We start from the raw sequence: 15,934 nt of genomic DNA on the forward strand, positions 1-15,934 counted from the left end.
GTAACTTTAGGAATGCTGCTCGGGTTGCTCCAGCATGGTTTTTTGACACTTCCCCATTGTGGCGGCCTCCGCTCGCATCCAAGGCCTTGTCTTCGTTTCAGGAATCTGGAAAACACTGTAGGAGGAATGAGAGGAATTTTGCACTTTTCTCAGTCCCTGTTCTCCTCTCTCCGCTTCAGGTCGTCCTCATGGCCGGGGCCCTTAAGTTTTTCTTTTGTTTTTCTTTTTGAATGGTGACCAACAATAACAACATCCCATAAACAATGGAGTTAGTTGAGTTGACGGGGGGGGGGGGGTGAAGTGTTATTGCGTTTGGCAGCTGCTGCGCTGGCAGGCTCTCCGCTGAGGGTTAGCAATGTGCTCTTTGTGGTAGTGAGAAGAGATATTATGTCAGTTCTTGGATATGCGGCAGGTCTCGCGGGACAGAGGACTCTGCATCCTCTAGTAAACCCCCTCTCTGTTCCTTTCTCACATGCGTTCATTTTAACAGGCACAATGCCATTGAATCAAATAACTCACTGTTCACAGATAGGCTATTTACTCACACATGGTTAATAGAAAACCACCAGAAAGCAAAGTTGGTGTACTTAATATTCAATTAGCTTATACAATACACTTCCAAAAAGTGGTTTTGTAGCAAGGCCATAGAAGAACCATTTTGGGTTCCCCAAACAACCTTCCAGTTTAGAGAACAACCTTTCATTTTGGGAACAGTTCTTCTAAGCAATTCTATTATAAATATGTTGGCTGTTTATTAGGATTTTTGTGCAACATTGTTTTTTGGACCCTCACACACAAAGCGGTTGTGTATAAAGGGGCAGGGCATAGGCCTCTCCGGTGCACAGGTGCTGGCCCTGTGTCGTTGCCATGATAACAGGTCTTGGTTGGCACAGGGTCCTGGCCGAGGTGTGTGCTCTCAGGTTACAGATTTTGCAACTTTTGAGGGCTAAAGGACTCTTCAATTCTTATAACACAAGAAATGTAATCAGGAACAAGAGCTACAAAGATATTACTAAAGCACAGTTGAGTGGAAATGTATTAACATGAAGGTCCCCAGTGTGAAAATAACAATGAAACAAAGCTGCAGTGTCAGATTAGAGGTTTTCATTATAGGTTTCTCACATATGCAAGCAATGTGATTATAAATATAAAGCATGGTGAACTATGCAAAGTTAAGATCCTGCTATAGTATTCGCGAATGAATAACTGAAGGCTGGATTTCTTACAGCATTCTTCTCACATGATCAAGGAATTACAAAAGGAAGTGACCGCCATCTAGTGGTCATATATTTGTAAAACAAACCGTTCAAGATGTATATTTTTATTCAGAATCAGAATACAAATAGCAGAATATGTTACTCCATTAATACACCAGCATAAATATTAAAAAGTGATTCATGAACATAATATTTTGAAGTGCTGACTAACGAAGTAACAAAGTTAACATTTGTATTTTATTTGAACTCATTTTAGTAATTCGTTTTTTCTAGTTTCAATCACATTCCCACACAAAATCTACACACACATTAGACTCATACATCCTAAAAGTCTCATTTGATGCATGGTTGCAAAGAGTTAATGTGTTTGCCTCAAGAACTCGATCCTCAGAGCATGGCACATCAGTCCTCCTGTTTATTCACTCAATTTTCACCCGCACACTGGAATCATGATTTTGGCTTGAAGGGATCAGACCAGATCTTCACACCTAATTCAAATAAGACACATAAATGTCGATTAAATACAGAAACTAATGTCTGTTAAAAGCATTCACATGGGCCTAATGCAAATAAACTGTAACAGAGAATACATAATCCTACTATTTAATGATCCTATAAATCTTGTGTGTGATATGAGATTTCACATGTAGTTTAAAGTAGATGACACAATGACTTACCAGCAGGCTGCACATCTGCTTGATTGATTCCGGCTCGATTTACCTTCTGCATCTGTTCTGCAATTACAATGTCACAAATGTAGACAAGCATTAAGACTGGGGCAAATGCTGACACTTTTTAGGGTAAATCTCACAAAACAAGTTCCCTCCACTTTATTAGTAGTATTATTACTATTTTAATGGTAAAAAAAAAACATTTTTACTTAATAATAACAGTGGTGTTCCATGTTATTTTATTATCACTGATAAATCTTTTTTTTTTATTATTATTATTAAAGTTTTAGTAATTTTGTTGCCTTGTCTTTATTATTATTATCAATGTCTATATTTACGTTTTAATTTTATTTTTTTGTTTATTTAATTTTTAGTAATTTTAGTACTTCAAATAAACGTTGCCTTGGCAGCTAGATGAAATAACATACATGATATATATTTTATTTTATTATTAATTTGTATGTTTTTAGTTTTAGTTAACAATAACTAAATGGTGGTGTTCCTCGTTAATTTATGAAATGATTTTTTTAGTGCAGTTTATTCTTCCCCTAACTCATTAAACAAATGATGGATTACAAAACGCAATATAATTATACTTGATAGTTACTTTAGAGTGCTTTTTCTTCTTCTCCTTCTTTTTTATTGTTGTTGTTGTTACATTGCTAAAAAAAATTATAAAGTTCCTTTTATTTAATTCAGCGTAGATTAACAGCATTATTAGAATAAGGTGAAGTATAAATTATTTACAATAATGCAATAACGTGTAATAACTCGCATTAATGTTTTCACTTACTATCGAAACTGATAAACTGATTATAAAATTATTAGGACAAAATAAAATACAATATAAATTGAGCCTGAAGAAGTTTACTAACAACACACACAAGATGCGTGATGTCATGATGATTGTGTCGTGTTGTAATAAACACTTACTGTAGTCTTCAGTGTGAGTGAGAGGATGGAAGAAGATCGGATAAAAGGCCACCGCGACTGCTGCGACGAAGCCTCCAAATATGAGCGTTATCCTCCTGTTAGCAGACATGATTATGATTATTTAAAAGATTGATTCACAGGAATCAACTCTTCAATGCTCTTCCGGGGGGAATATTAAAAATAAGTTTAAAGTCTGTTATTATCTAACAACTGTTCTACATTGAATATTGCTTATATTTAAAAGTATTGTAATTTGAAGTGTAATATACATAAATGTGATATTATACTGGTAAACGTGTATATTGTGAGCTAGCAGTATCGCAGAATATTATTTTCCCGCGGGTCTTTTATGTTGTCGCGAGGTCTCCCATCATGCCGTGTGTGTTGTGTGCAGTGTTGCTGTGTCAGTGTGAGCACGAGCAGGGATCTCTGTCTCTCATCGGTCATAATGTCCGGCAGTAACTCGTACAGACTGCGCTGCTCTCTCGCCGCGCACGAGATGGATGTCCGGGGGCTCGCCGCCGCCGCGTTTCCCCACGGAGCCTTTGTGTCCGTGTCCCGGGACCGAACCGCGCGGGTCTGGGTACCAAACCCAAGGTACAGCGCCAGCTTCCTCCTGCTGTCTGTCTCTGAGACCGGGCTACTTTCCGTTTCATTGGTTACTAAGCTGAGTGGCAATACGTTTTCAGAGTTAGTTAGTTAATGTTTTGAGAGGGGTTGTCAAATCGAGCGAAATTTGGCAACTCATAGCACCATAGCTGAAAGAAAACCGACCGGGTTTGGTTTCCTGAAATGATGACTATGAAACGTTAAAGGAGTAGTTCACCCGAAATGAAAATGAAATAATTTGTTCACTCTCTTGTTGTTCCAAGCCCTTATAACTTATTTCACTCTCTGTGGAACACAGCAGATGATCAGGAACCTGTTCACTTGAATCTTTTCCATACAGTGAATAGAGACTGAGTCTTTCTGCCTAACGTCTGCTTTCGTGTTTCACAGAAGAAAGAAAATCATTTTTTGGGTCAACTGTCTCTTTAAACTCCACTAAGCGTTCTCTGTATTCACTGAGATTCAGTTTAGAGAAGCTGTATTATTTTTTTTATTAGTCTACAGCACTGCCAAGTACAAAATAAATCTTGTAAATAAGATTTGTAATGTAAATAGAATAGATAATAAAAAGCACATTACCAATATCTGTTTATCTCTTCTGTTTTTTTCTTCTGCAGTGAAAACCGGGTTTTTACAGAGATGCACTGTATGAACGGTCACTCAAACTTTGTGTCTTGTGTGTGTATCATCGCTCCTAATGAAACATACCCCCGAGGACTCATCGCCACTGGAGGACACGACAACAACATCTGTGTGTTTTCACTAGACCGACCAGACCCTCTGTTCACCCTCAAGGGTCACAAAAACACAGGTCATGATATATTACAGTGATGTTACTACGTGCAGGTTGTCTTGAAATGCCACTCGAGTGATTTCTCGAGCCATACCTGATGTTTTTTTGTTTACAGTCTGCACACTCTCAGCTGGCAAGTTTGGCACAATACTAAGTGGCTCATGGGACACGACAGCCAAAGTCTGGCTTGGAGAGAAGTGCATGATGACTTTACAGGTAAAGTGGCATGGTTTTTGGTATCACCATAGTGGTATTGCGATTTGGCTTATTGTGATTTAAAAAATATATATGAGCTGTGTGTTTCAGAGTGAAGCGTGTTACTGTGTTGTTTTACAAACAAGCAGCTCATGATCCAGTGTTTTCAGGGTCTCAGAGCAGCTCATAATATGCTGCTCCGCATTAACTTATCTCTGCATGTGCTGTAAGTTTGGCTTGCTTTTAAATATGCATTTGGAAACACCAAATGCACCAAAACTTTTACCCAGCTTACAAACCAGTAAAGTAAAAAAAAAAAAAAAAAACTTTAAAAACTTGGCAGTTGGTGTTTTTGCCAAAGGAAATGGTTGATGAAAACAGAGAAATATAGTTGTACTGTAAAAAACATAATTTTATTATTTTTCTTAAAAACTTCTAATTTTTTATTTTATAATGAAATATTCCAGTATTTAATTATTTTCATTTTTTATTATAGTTTTATAGTGATATTTAGATTTTAACAACTTTTTGACCAAAATGTGCAGCATCACAAATATGCTCAGCAAACTTTGACAATGCAACGATAATTTAAATTCCAATCATATTTTTTATCATGAAATCACATTTTGATATTTTTGTTGACACTGTTAAAGACTTTATGTATGATGCATTATAAAGGTATTCATAAAGTATGTCCTAATGCGTTAAATCTTTTCAGAACTAATTGTAAACTAACATAAAATGCATTGTAATATTTGCAGATTAACATAGATTGTTTGTTCTTTTAAATGCATTATACATTATGAAGGTTTAACAATAAATGGACAATTATTATAATGTATTATAACTATGATTATAATTATTATTGAGATAATACATTGCATTATAAAGTGCATTAGATATGTATACTGCAAAAAGTTTTTTTCTGCAAATCATGCAGCCCTACACCACAGCTTTTCTTAAATGATGTTGTTGTTGTCGTTTTTCTTCTCCCCGCACTGTACCTTTAAAAGTCGATCAGATATACTCACATTGCCTGGAATTGATTTCAGTAGAGTGTGAGTGTTTGCTGCTGACTGGTTTCTTGTGTAATTGGTGCTCCTCAGGGACACACCGCTGCTGTATGGGCCGTAGTCATTTTACCAGAGCAGGGCTTAATGCTGTCTGGATCAGCTGACAAGACCATCAAGTTATGGAAGGCCGGTCGCTGTGAGAACACCTACACTGGTACATTGGTGCATTTGATACTTCTCATGCTTTCAACAGTGAAACAATGTTCATGTGATGCTGAATATAGACAGTGTGGAGCTTGTTTAGTTTGATCAGATCTCCAGCATTAGTAAAACTTGAAATGCAGGTTTTGACTCCAGCTGTGTGAGATCTTTGTCATGTGTCTATCCTGCAGGTCATGAGGATTGTGTGCGAGGGCTTGCTGTGATAAGCGACGTGGAGTTTTTCTCCTGCAGTAATGATACCAGCATCAGACGGTGGATGGTGACGGGTGAATGTGTGCAGGTTTACTATGGTCACACTAACTACATCTACAGCCTTGCGGTATTTCCTAACGGACAAGGTGCTTACTTTCAGTTTTGCTGTAGGTTTGATATATGGTGCTACATATTTGTGCATAAAATTATCTTAATTATTTCCTGTATTGTCTTCTTTTTTCCTGTTTTAGACTTCATTAGCACGGGAGAGGACCGGACACTGAGGATCTGGAGGAAGGGGGAATGTTCCCAGACTATCCGTCTTCCTGCCCAGTCGGTGTGGTGCTGCTGCATCCTGCCTGATGGAGACATTGCTGTGGGAGCCAGGTATACTTACTGTTTGTTTCATGTATCTAAACTATTAGCAGTTTATTATGCTGCATGACCATTTCACGTTTCTCTGAAGCGATGGCGTTATCCGCGTGTTCACCGAGAGCCAGGGGCGTGTAGCAAGTGCTAAGGACCTGCAGGCTTTTGAGGATGAGCTCTCCAAAGCCATCATCGATCCCAAGACTGGAGACTTGGGTGACATCAATATAGAGGACTTACCTGGCCGAGAGCACCTGAATGAAGCAGGTGAATGGATTGAGCTATATTTTGAACACATGTAGCATTTTTAAGAATTATTATATATATATAAGAATATATATATATTATTATGGAAGCACGTTTCCACCACTGAATAAAAAAAAAAAACAGAAGGTAATTGCAACTTTTTATCAATTAAAAATAAATAAATAAAACTTGTTAGTTTTAAAGTCAATTCTGACTTTTTTCTCTCACAGCTGCATTCATTCATTCATTTTCATTCATTCATTTCTCTTTTATTCCTTTCATGAAAATGCATTATTTGTCCAAGGAACACACAATTCATATGAATTTTTCCTTTACATTTCCATGATCAGAAAGGAGCAGATGGAAGAATAATATTCTTATATTTATCTGCCCCCTTTATAAACATAAATAGATGGCATTAGCATTGTTCCCTCCACCACCACCCAAAATTTATTAACATAAATAATAGATGACATTAGCATCACCCAAAATGTATTAACATAAATAGTAGATAACATTAGCATTATTCCCTCCACCATCACCCACACTCCAACATATTTGATATTTATTTAAACGTTTTACAATGATCACATACAAACAAAATCAAAATTCAGTTTGATATAATTCAAGTTGTTTCTTTTTATAACTCCTTTTAAATTCCAAAATATTTTTGCAGCTTTTTAAATCTTTCCTTAAAGAATTCCATGCTTTTACTCCAGCAACAGACAAACACATTTGTTTCAAATTTGTTCTTGCTATTTGATGTTTAAAGTCATACGGCCGTCTGTGATTTTCATCTTCAGAAGTAAAAACAAATAACTTTTGTAAGTCATTTGGAAGAGCTTTGCTTCTAGCTTTAAACATCACTAATAGAGTTTGTAATTCTATAATGTCTTTAATTTTTAATAATCCTGACCTAATAAAGAATTGATTTGTATGGTCTCTATATCCTGCTTTAAAAATAATGCGAATGGCTCTTTTCTGTAAAATAAATAAAGGCATAATGTTGCTATGATATGCATTTCCCCATATTTCTACACAATAGTTTAAATAAGGCAAAATCATTGAACAATATAACATTTTCATTGTATTATATGGTAAACTGTATTTAACCTTATTCAAGATAAATAAGCTTTTTCCCATTTTATTTTTTATATGCAATATATGACTTTTCCACGTCAATTTCTCATCTAAGGTGACTCCTAGAAATCTGATTTCAGACACCTTCTCAATGTTTACATTGTTTATAGATAAGCTGACTTCCTCCTTTCTTTTATTGCTGAATATCATAAACTTTGTCTTATTCAAATTTAAAGATAATTTATTTACATCAAACCACAATTTTAGTTTAATCATTTCATCTTCAATATTATTAGCTAAGGTTTTCAAGTCATTTCCTGAACTGTATAAATTTGTATCGTCTGCAAATAATACATAGTGTAACATGTTTGAAACCTCACAAATCTCATTTATATATAAAATAAAAAGTTTGGGTCCTAAAATTGAGCCTTGTGGTAGTCCACATTCTATATTCATACATTCTGACCTATAACCGTCAAACTCAACATATTGTTGTCGTTGTTGTAAATAGCTGGTTAACCAGTCCAGTGCAACTCCTCTAATTCCATAAGTATATAATTTAGAAATGAGAATTTGATGATCTATAGTGTCAAATGCCTTCTTTAAATCAATGAACACTCCTATTGTGTATTTATTTCTATCTATTGCGGTTGTAATATCTTCAATAATTTTCATGATAGCCAAGCTTGTAGACCTATTTGACCTAAATCCGTACTGATTTTCATTTAATAATTCATGTTTTTCAATAAAGTTGTCTAATTTATTAACAAAGAGTTTTTCCAACACTTTGGAAAATTGAGATAGGAGAGATACTGGTCTATAGTTATTAAAAATATGTTTATCTCCAGCTTTAAAAAAAGGTATTACCTTAGCTGTTTTCATACTATCTGGGAAAACTCCTTCTGTAAAAGAATAATTAATTATATAATATAATGGTTTAATAATGCAATCAATTGTGTTTTTTATTATTTTCATGTCAATACCATCACTATCCGTTGAGGTCTTGTTTTTTAGCTTATAAACCACAGATAATATTTCATTTTCAGTCACCTCACCTAAATACATTGACTGCATAATCCTATTTTCCCTTTTCCAAACTCCCCCTAGCTGATCACTAGGTATTGGTATTTCATTTGCTAAGCTAGGTCCTACATTTACAAAGAATTGATTTAGTTCATGAACCATTTCATATTTATTTTCAATCACCCTATTGTCCTTTTCAAAATATTTAGGTAATTCCGTTCGTCCAGTCTTATTCCCAATTACATTATTCAGAATATTCCATGTAGCCTTTATGTTATTTTTATTTTCATGCAACATTCTATTATAATAGTCCTTTTTTGTTTGTCTCAATATATTAGTCAACTTATTTTTATATTTCTTATAGCGTTTTTCTGCATTCTCTGTTCTTGATTTAATAAACTCCTTATAAAGTCTGTTTTTCTTTTTAGAGGCATTTTTTAATCCGTTTGTTATCCAAGGTTTACTATTTTGCCTTTGTTTGGATCTGCATAGGATCTCAGGACAGTGCTTATTATACAGAGTAAGATAACATTTAAGAAAAGAATTATAAGCATTGTTTACATCATCTGTGTACACCTCTTTCCACTCTTGTTTGAATAAATCATTCCTAAACTTATTAATATGATCAGCACTCCTTTTTCTTTTGTATATTTGTTGGTATATTGTTTTTTTAGACAATTTGTAGTCAAATATTGCAAATATAGGCAGATGGTCACTTATATCATTTATTACCAACCCACTAGTAATGTGATTCTCCAAAACATTTGTAAAAATATTGTCTATTAAAGTTGCACTAGTTGTGGTTATTCTGCTAGGCTTCGTTATTAATGGATACAGCCCATTTTTATATAATATCTCTAAAAAATCTGAGTTTTGTATATGTGAATCTACCTTTAGAAGATCAATATTATAATCTCCACAAATTACGAGATTTCGTTTATTATTTAGACCATGAATCATTTCTTCTAATTTATCCATGAAGGTTTCCACTTTTGATCCTGGTTTTCTATATACACATGCAACAACAATATTCCTATTTTGTTCTATTTCTATTTCTACAGCTACACTTTCCATTAAATCATTAATGGCTGTTGTCATGCATTTAACTGGTCTACATTTCAATTCATTATAGATATAGAGGGCCACTCCCCCTCCAGTCCTATTGACTCTGTTGGTGACATATAAATCATAGCCCTTTAATTTCAGATCAACCTCCTTGCCTTTCTTTATCCATGTTTCAGATAAAGCAATTAACTTAAATCTTCCTTTAAATGTCTCCAAAAAATGTTTGATTTCAGAAAAATGTTTTGATAGACTTCTACAATTGAAATGAATAAAAGAAAATGCCTGTTCAATTTGTACCTCATCAAGTTGTTCCTCAGTGTAATACTGACATGAGTCCCTAATATGATTAAATAAATTAATCTCTGGATCCACATTATTTTCAAAATCATATGTATCACGTTCTATATAATCAACACTTGCAAAGGCTTCAGTCTTAAATGAGAGAGTCATGAGTTCCTTATAAGAGATCCAATAATCAAGCAGAAAAAAGGAATGATGCACTCACTATTGTCATTTGTACAGATCCAGGTCCTTCATTTTTCTCACCATAATCACCTTGGCTTGTTCCGGAGGTCCATTCGTACGAATGAAAACTTTTCCATTCCTGGTCCAAGTTGATTGAATTTTATTTTCCTTTTTCAGGGTACGACTGGTCCAAGCAATTTCTGCATTTTTCTTTGCATGATATAAACTCGATTCTGAGAATCATTAATTCACTAAGTTTTAAGAATCTTGCAATTCTGTCTTTTTTTCTCAGAATCTAGAGTTTATAAATGTAATACATTTATATCTCGCAATTCTGACTTTATATCTTGCAAATGCGAGTTTATATCATGCAATTTTGAGAAAAATCTGAATTATGAATTTATATGAATTACTTTTTAAATTTTTTATTAGTGGCGGAAACAGACTTCCATAAATGATAGTATTTATTAATATCTTGATTTAGCTTAGGCTTTTATTTGAATTTTAGTTAAAGTTTTAGCAAATCTGTTATGCACTTTTGTCATTTTTATTAGTTTTTGGTTATTATTGTCTGATCAGTTTCTAGATAATTTAGTACTTCAACTTATTTTAGTTCATTTCTAATTTATGTTTTAAATCTGATATATGTATTTTATTGTATTTCAGCTTTTTCTAATAACATAAATTATTATGTTAGAGTCTATAGCTTATAATAACAACAGAGAATGCTATATTTTTGCTCATAATAGATTACTATTTAGAATACAAATATATCCTTCTAACTGCATTAAAAATGTATGTATAAAAAATATCTATTATATTTAATTCATTATAATAAATGTTTATTTTTGAATTATTGCTGTATATACCTTCTAACATATAATGCTATTATATTATAGCATGTAACCATTTTGCTGACAGTATTATTATTGTATATGTGTAGGGAATCGGGATGGCCAGACGCGGCTCATTAAGGAGGGTTCTAATGTTGAAGCGTATCAGTGGAGCATGAGTGATGGACGCTGGGTGAAGATCGGGGATGTAGTGGGCGGGTCATCCCAGCAAAATTCAAAGCGAGTGATGTATGAAGGCAAGGTGAGACCCATGGTATTGATCCAATAGATGTTGTGCATAGTGTGGAAGTATGATATAGTCACTGTTAGCCTTCAGCTGCAGTTTTTATTGAGTAGTAATATTTTAATGGTCAACACTGGTAGTCTGTTGTGTGAGAGCTCTTACATGTCCAGTGTTGACTTTAGTTGCTATCATGATGTAACCCTTGTGATTTCCCTTCCTACAGGAGTATGACTTTGTGTTCTCTATCGATGTGAATGAGGGAGGTCCTGGTTTGAAGCTGCCTTACAATGTGACAGAAGACCCCTGGCTGACAGCTCACAACTTCCTGGAGAAGAATGACCTGAGTCCCATGTTCTTGGATCAGGTGGCTAATTTCATCATTGAGAACACTAAAGGCCACACTTTAGGCCCAGCGCCCTCCTCGGCCACAGACCCCTTCACCGGTAACCGGAACGATATACATTCACATACACACAACTGTCAGTCAGAACTGAAGTGTGCTTCATATCCCTCCTGTCTTCTCAGGTGCGGGACGCTACATTCCGGGTTCAGTAGGTGGCGACCAAGGATTTGGTGCTGATCCTTTCACAGGTGGGCCTTTTTGAATGCCTTTTGTTATTTGCTAATATGACATCAAAATTATGAGAGACGTTAATGTTTTTTTGAGCAGGGGGTGGACGATATATACCTGGATCAGAATCCAGAGGCACAGTGTCTTCAAGCGGATCTGATCCTTTTACTGGTAAAATACATGCAATACATCCAGAGCCCCACACGCATACATGGATCATGTACAGTAATATACCTCTCAATCCTCTCTAGGTGGCAGTGCCTATTCCTCTTCTGCTCAGAAAGCTACTACAAACATCTTCTTCCCCAATACAGATGGAGTTATGTTTGAACAGGCGAATACAACTCAGATTCTTGGTAAGTGACACTTTTTACATCAGAACTTGACTTAATCAAAGTCTCTGTTCCAGATATAAGGTGGACCACAGGCCTTTCAGTAGGGTTGGGAATCAAAAATCAATTCCAGAATGGGATATTTAGGGGTTGTTTGCACCTGGTCACTTCATGCATTTTGTCTGATCGGATAGTAAATGCCCTCCGAAGGGCATTCGAGACATATAAAAATCTGATTGCTCAAACCACTTCAGGAGGTTGTCTGGGCCACATTCCAGAAGAAACTGGACAAGTGGTAATGCATCTGGTTCTTAAAACCACATATGTAAATTTTACTCCTCCCAAAATGTTAAAATAATAAACACGTGAAAGGCTGTAATCGGAGCGGACTAGTCAGCAAGCCGAAATGCAAACTGCTGCGAATGAATCTGAAATTAAGACGCAGATGGTCAGTACACAATCATCTTTATTAAAAGTAGTAAGACAAATGTATCTTTCCAGTGCTGATGCTGCGCTCCCCTATTGCGGGCTTTGATCTTAAAATGAACTGATAATTAAAGGTGCAGTAGGAGATCTTGGGAAATGCTAACTTTAGCCTGATAACACTGAAAGCGAACGTCCCACCCTTCCTGAAATTACCGTCCAAAGCCGCATATTTACATAGAAAAGATTATTATAAAGCTGCTGTGCTTTGTAAAGAGCTCAGAGTAATCATGTCGTCTCCATAAAAACAATATGATTGCCAGAACATATTTACCAGGAATTTTTGAAAAGGTCCTGTTCACACATGATCTATTAAAGGTAACTTACCGGTAATTTACTAGTAAAGACTGTATGTATGAAAGGGCCTAAACTCTTCCTCTGTATATGCTGTGAATTTGAACTGCGTTCAAAAAACGTTCATCTAGGAGAACAGTGTATCTCACTAGATTTGTAACGTACAACATTAAAAACCTTTGCCAACACAGGAGAATACATCAACCTATGGCTAAATATGTCCTGTATTGTACATCGCGATTTCAAAATGTACAGAGACTATACCATAGTAATGCCATGGTAATAACAATGTATTCTCGGAAACAGCGTTATTTAATGTACTATAGTTTTATTAATATTTTGAATAGATTTGAATTGGTTTTATTTTTATATTTTAGTTTAAATGTTAGTTATTTTGTTGTGTGCTTTTTCTAAGTAGTTTTTAAGTTTTGATTGATTTATTTGAAGGTATTAAAAGTACTTCAATGTAAATTAGAAATGTTGCCTTGACAACTAGATTCATCATTTAGTAAAGTGCCAGGGTATCTGGCTTCATCTCTGGAGCCCTGTAGGCCAAGCTTGTGATTGGGTGCTACAGGCCCCTCTGGAGAGCTGGGTTGCACAGTCAGTGAAGATATTCTTTATGACAGTAACCTTTCCTGTATCCCTACTAGTGTTGGGCGATATGCTCAATTGTTATATCATTCTATCATCAGACTGAGAGATCGTAAAACACAATATTATCGAGCAAAATTTACTTAGTTTCATTTGCGGAAAGTGAATCAATGCCAGAGTAAGGCAAAAGCAGCCTAATGTTTTTAATAGGACTGAATTTGTATTTAACCAAATAATTTAATAGAAACATTGCAAGATACTTATTATAATGCTTACATTACCTCAGTTATTCAAACAGCAGCTACTAAAGGAACAAAGGACATTTACATTACCAAAGAATGTCATCACTGACTTCAATCTAGCATGAGTTTATGCACTTTAAAAACACTCCCGTTATAATCTGTGAAGCTATCTGATGTTTATGTCTCTTATACTTGCATCGCATATACATCTGCACTTTGTTTATGATGAGAGAATTCACGAGAGAGATGAATTCAATCAGTGAGCGTGCACAGTATACAACAAAACTCATCGATGACTCATCTGAATGCCTCTGATTGGCCAGTTGGGTTCATTAACTCAATGGTGTGATTAATTATAATGCGCAACAATGCCCCAACTTTAATTAGGTAGTATTATTACCCTAATAAAAATAATAGTATTAATAAAAGTAATCATCTAGCTGTCATTAGTGGCATCAGCTACAGGTGATATCTTTGTCTATTGTTGATAAAAACGATACTATCATACATTGGGAAAACTCTTAAACCCTATGTAACATTTCCTCATTGTAATTTGTAGGTAAGCTTCGAGAGCTGAACAACGCTGCTCCTGCAGACCGTAAACTGAGTGACGCAGCACTGGACTGTCTGGAGAAGTTGTTGCATCTAGTTGCAGACCAGAAGAGTCAGGAGCAGCCCACGGCAGAGCAGATCAGCGTTCTGTGGAAAACTAGCCACTGGCCAGAAGGTAAGGCATTGAGCCTACTTAACCTACAGTTAAATAAACAATTCACTATATTAAGACTTAAACAAAGTATCAGTGATGGCAGGGGTGTTCAGTTCTGCTGCTGGAGGGCCATGGTAGAGTCTAGCTGATCTAATTAAACCACCTGAACCAGCTAATCGAAATCTTCAGTATTACTACAAACCTCTGTGGCCTGTTGCATGAAGCTAGCTGAATACAGTTTCAGAATAAGTTTAGAGTCGACATAACCAAACAGTTCCAACCTGGTTTAGCTCAAGTTCAGCGAGCTCACAAAGCTCAATTTAAACGTTCTCTGTCAACTGGATCCAGAGTTTGTGATTAACTCTGAAGCGAATGCATCTGAAAGTGTGACACGTGCAGCAAACAGCGGCAAATGAATCAACTGAATTCGATACTTCATATAGTTCCACAAAGAGCTCAGAACAGCTTGTTGCTACTTCCGGTCTATTAATCAGTCATCATTTCCCTCCTCAGACATTGTCTTCCCAGTGTTGGACATCCTGCGTTTGGCTGTGCGCCATCCAGAAGTTAACGCCCAGCTTTGTGGTGGGACTGAAGGTGCCAGTCTTTGCAACCATCTCCTGGGTCTCATGTCTCCTGAGGGCAGGCCCGCAAATCAGATGCTGGCGCTGCGTACTCTCTGCAACTGTTTCTCTGGGTCCCATGGCCGCGCTCTACTCTTGGGTCAGCGTGACACAGTCCTGTCCCGGGCCGGAGATCTCCGCGTCGTCTCCAACAAGAACATCCACGTAGCATTGGCTACCCTGGTACTCAACTACGCTGGAAGGTTGTACGGTCAACCCACCGAGATAGAGGCAAAGGCGCAGTGCTTATCAGTGGCCAGCACTGCCTTAGAGGTCGTACAGGACAAAGAGGCCATCTTCAGGCTGCTGGTGGCCCTGGGGACCACAGTGGCCGGTGACAGCACCGCAAAAGACCTTGCACGATCTTTGGGTGTCAACTCTCAGATTTCTAAATATGCCCGGGTCTCTGATCCGGCTAAAGTGGGCGAGTGCTGTCGACTAGTGCTTAATGAACTGCAGTGATGTTATGAAGGTGAACCAGCTTCTCCTTCCTTTACTGCAACTTCATGAAAAAAAGCCCTCTTTCAGATCTCTTAAACCTTAATCTATATATCATTAGTTTATATTTAAATTTTCACATTTTGAAGCCGAATGGATGTGGATGAACGCATGATGTGAATAAACACTGGTGATCAGTTGACATCTTTCCTAAATGAAGGCTCATGTTATTGATGTAGATGAGTGGTTCTCAACCTTTTTGACTCGAATCTCCCCATAAGATATTCCCAGTGTTTGTGCTGTAATTATGACCAAGCTGCATGTTTTGGTGACATGCTTTCAGTTTCTATCTTGATTTTGTGTTTTTAGCATTTTAAAGCCAAGTTTTCTTTTGTCCTTGGAGTGTTACAAGCTGTTTGTGCATATATAAGATCTGTAAAGTTCTCAAACCCAAAGAGATATTCTTTATAAAAGTTAAGTC

General features: G+C 36.3%; 2 protein-coding genes across 2 annotated transcripts; one reads left to right on the forward strand and one right to left on the reverse strand.

The window, feature by feature from the left end:
- Window positions 1–1,305: 1,305 nt before the first annotated feature.
- On the reverse strand, window positions 1,306–2,981 carry smim20 (small integral membrane protein 20). The gene is made up of 3 exons (XM_059535658.1): window positions 2,822–2,981; window positions 1,895–1,951; window positions 1,306–1,705 (listed from the first exon to the last, which is right to left on the reverse strand). Exons 1-3 carry the CDS (start codon window positions 2,928–2,930, stop codon window positions 1,665–1,667), a joined length of 207 nt encoding a protein of 68 aa, XP_059391641.1. The 5' UTR covers window positions 2,931–2,981; the 3' UTR covers window positions 1,306–1,664.
- Window positions 2,982–3,174: 193 nt separating this feature from the next.
- plaa (phospholipase A2-activating protein) lies at window positions 3,175–15,668 on the forward strand. The gene is made up of 14 exons (XM_059535645.1): window positions 3,175–3,418; window positions 4,048–4,241; window positions 4,339–4,439; window positions 5,525–5,645; window positions 5,824–5,991; window positions 6,097–6,232; window positions 6,312–6,481; window positions 11,037–11,188; window positions 11,394–11,613; window positions 11,696–11,761; window positions 11,841–11,912; window positions 11,993–12,097; window positions 14,246–14,413; window positions 14,906–15,668. The coding sequence occupies exons 1-14, from the start codon at window positions 3,270–3,272 to the stop codon at window positions 15,475–15,477; spliced, it is 2,394 nt and encodes a 797-aa protein (XP_059391628.1). The 5' UTR covers window positions 3,175–3,269; the 3' UTR covers window positions 15,478–15,668.
- The last annotated feature ends 266 nt before the right edge of the window (window positions 15,669–15,934 follow it).

The sequence above is a fragment of the Carassius carassius genome, chromosome 3 (assembly GCF_963082965.1).
Source record: "Carassius carassius chromosome 3, fCarCar2.1, whole genome shotgun sequence".
NCBI lineage: Eukaryota > Metazoa > Chordata > Actinopteri > Cypriniformes > Cyprinidae > Carassius > Carassius carassius.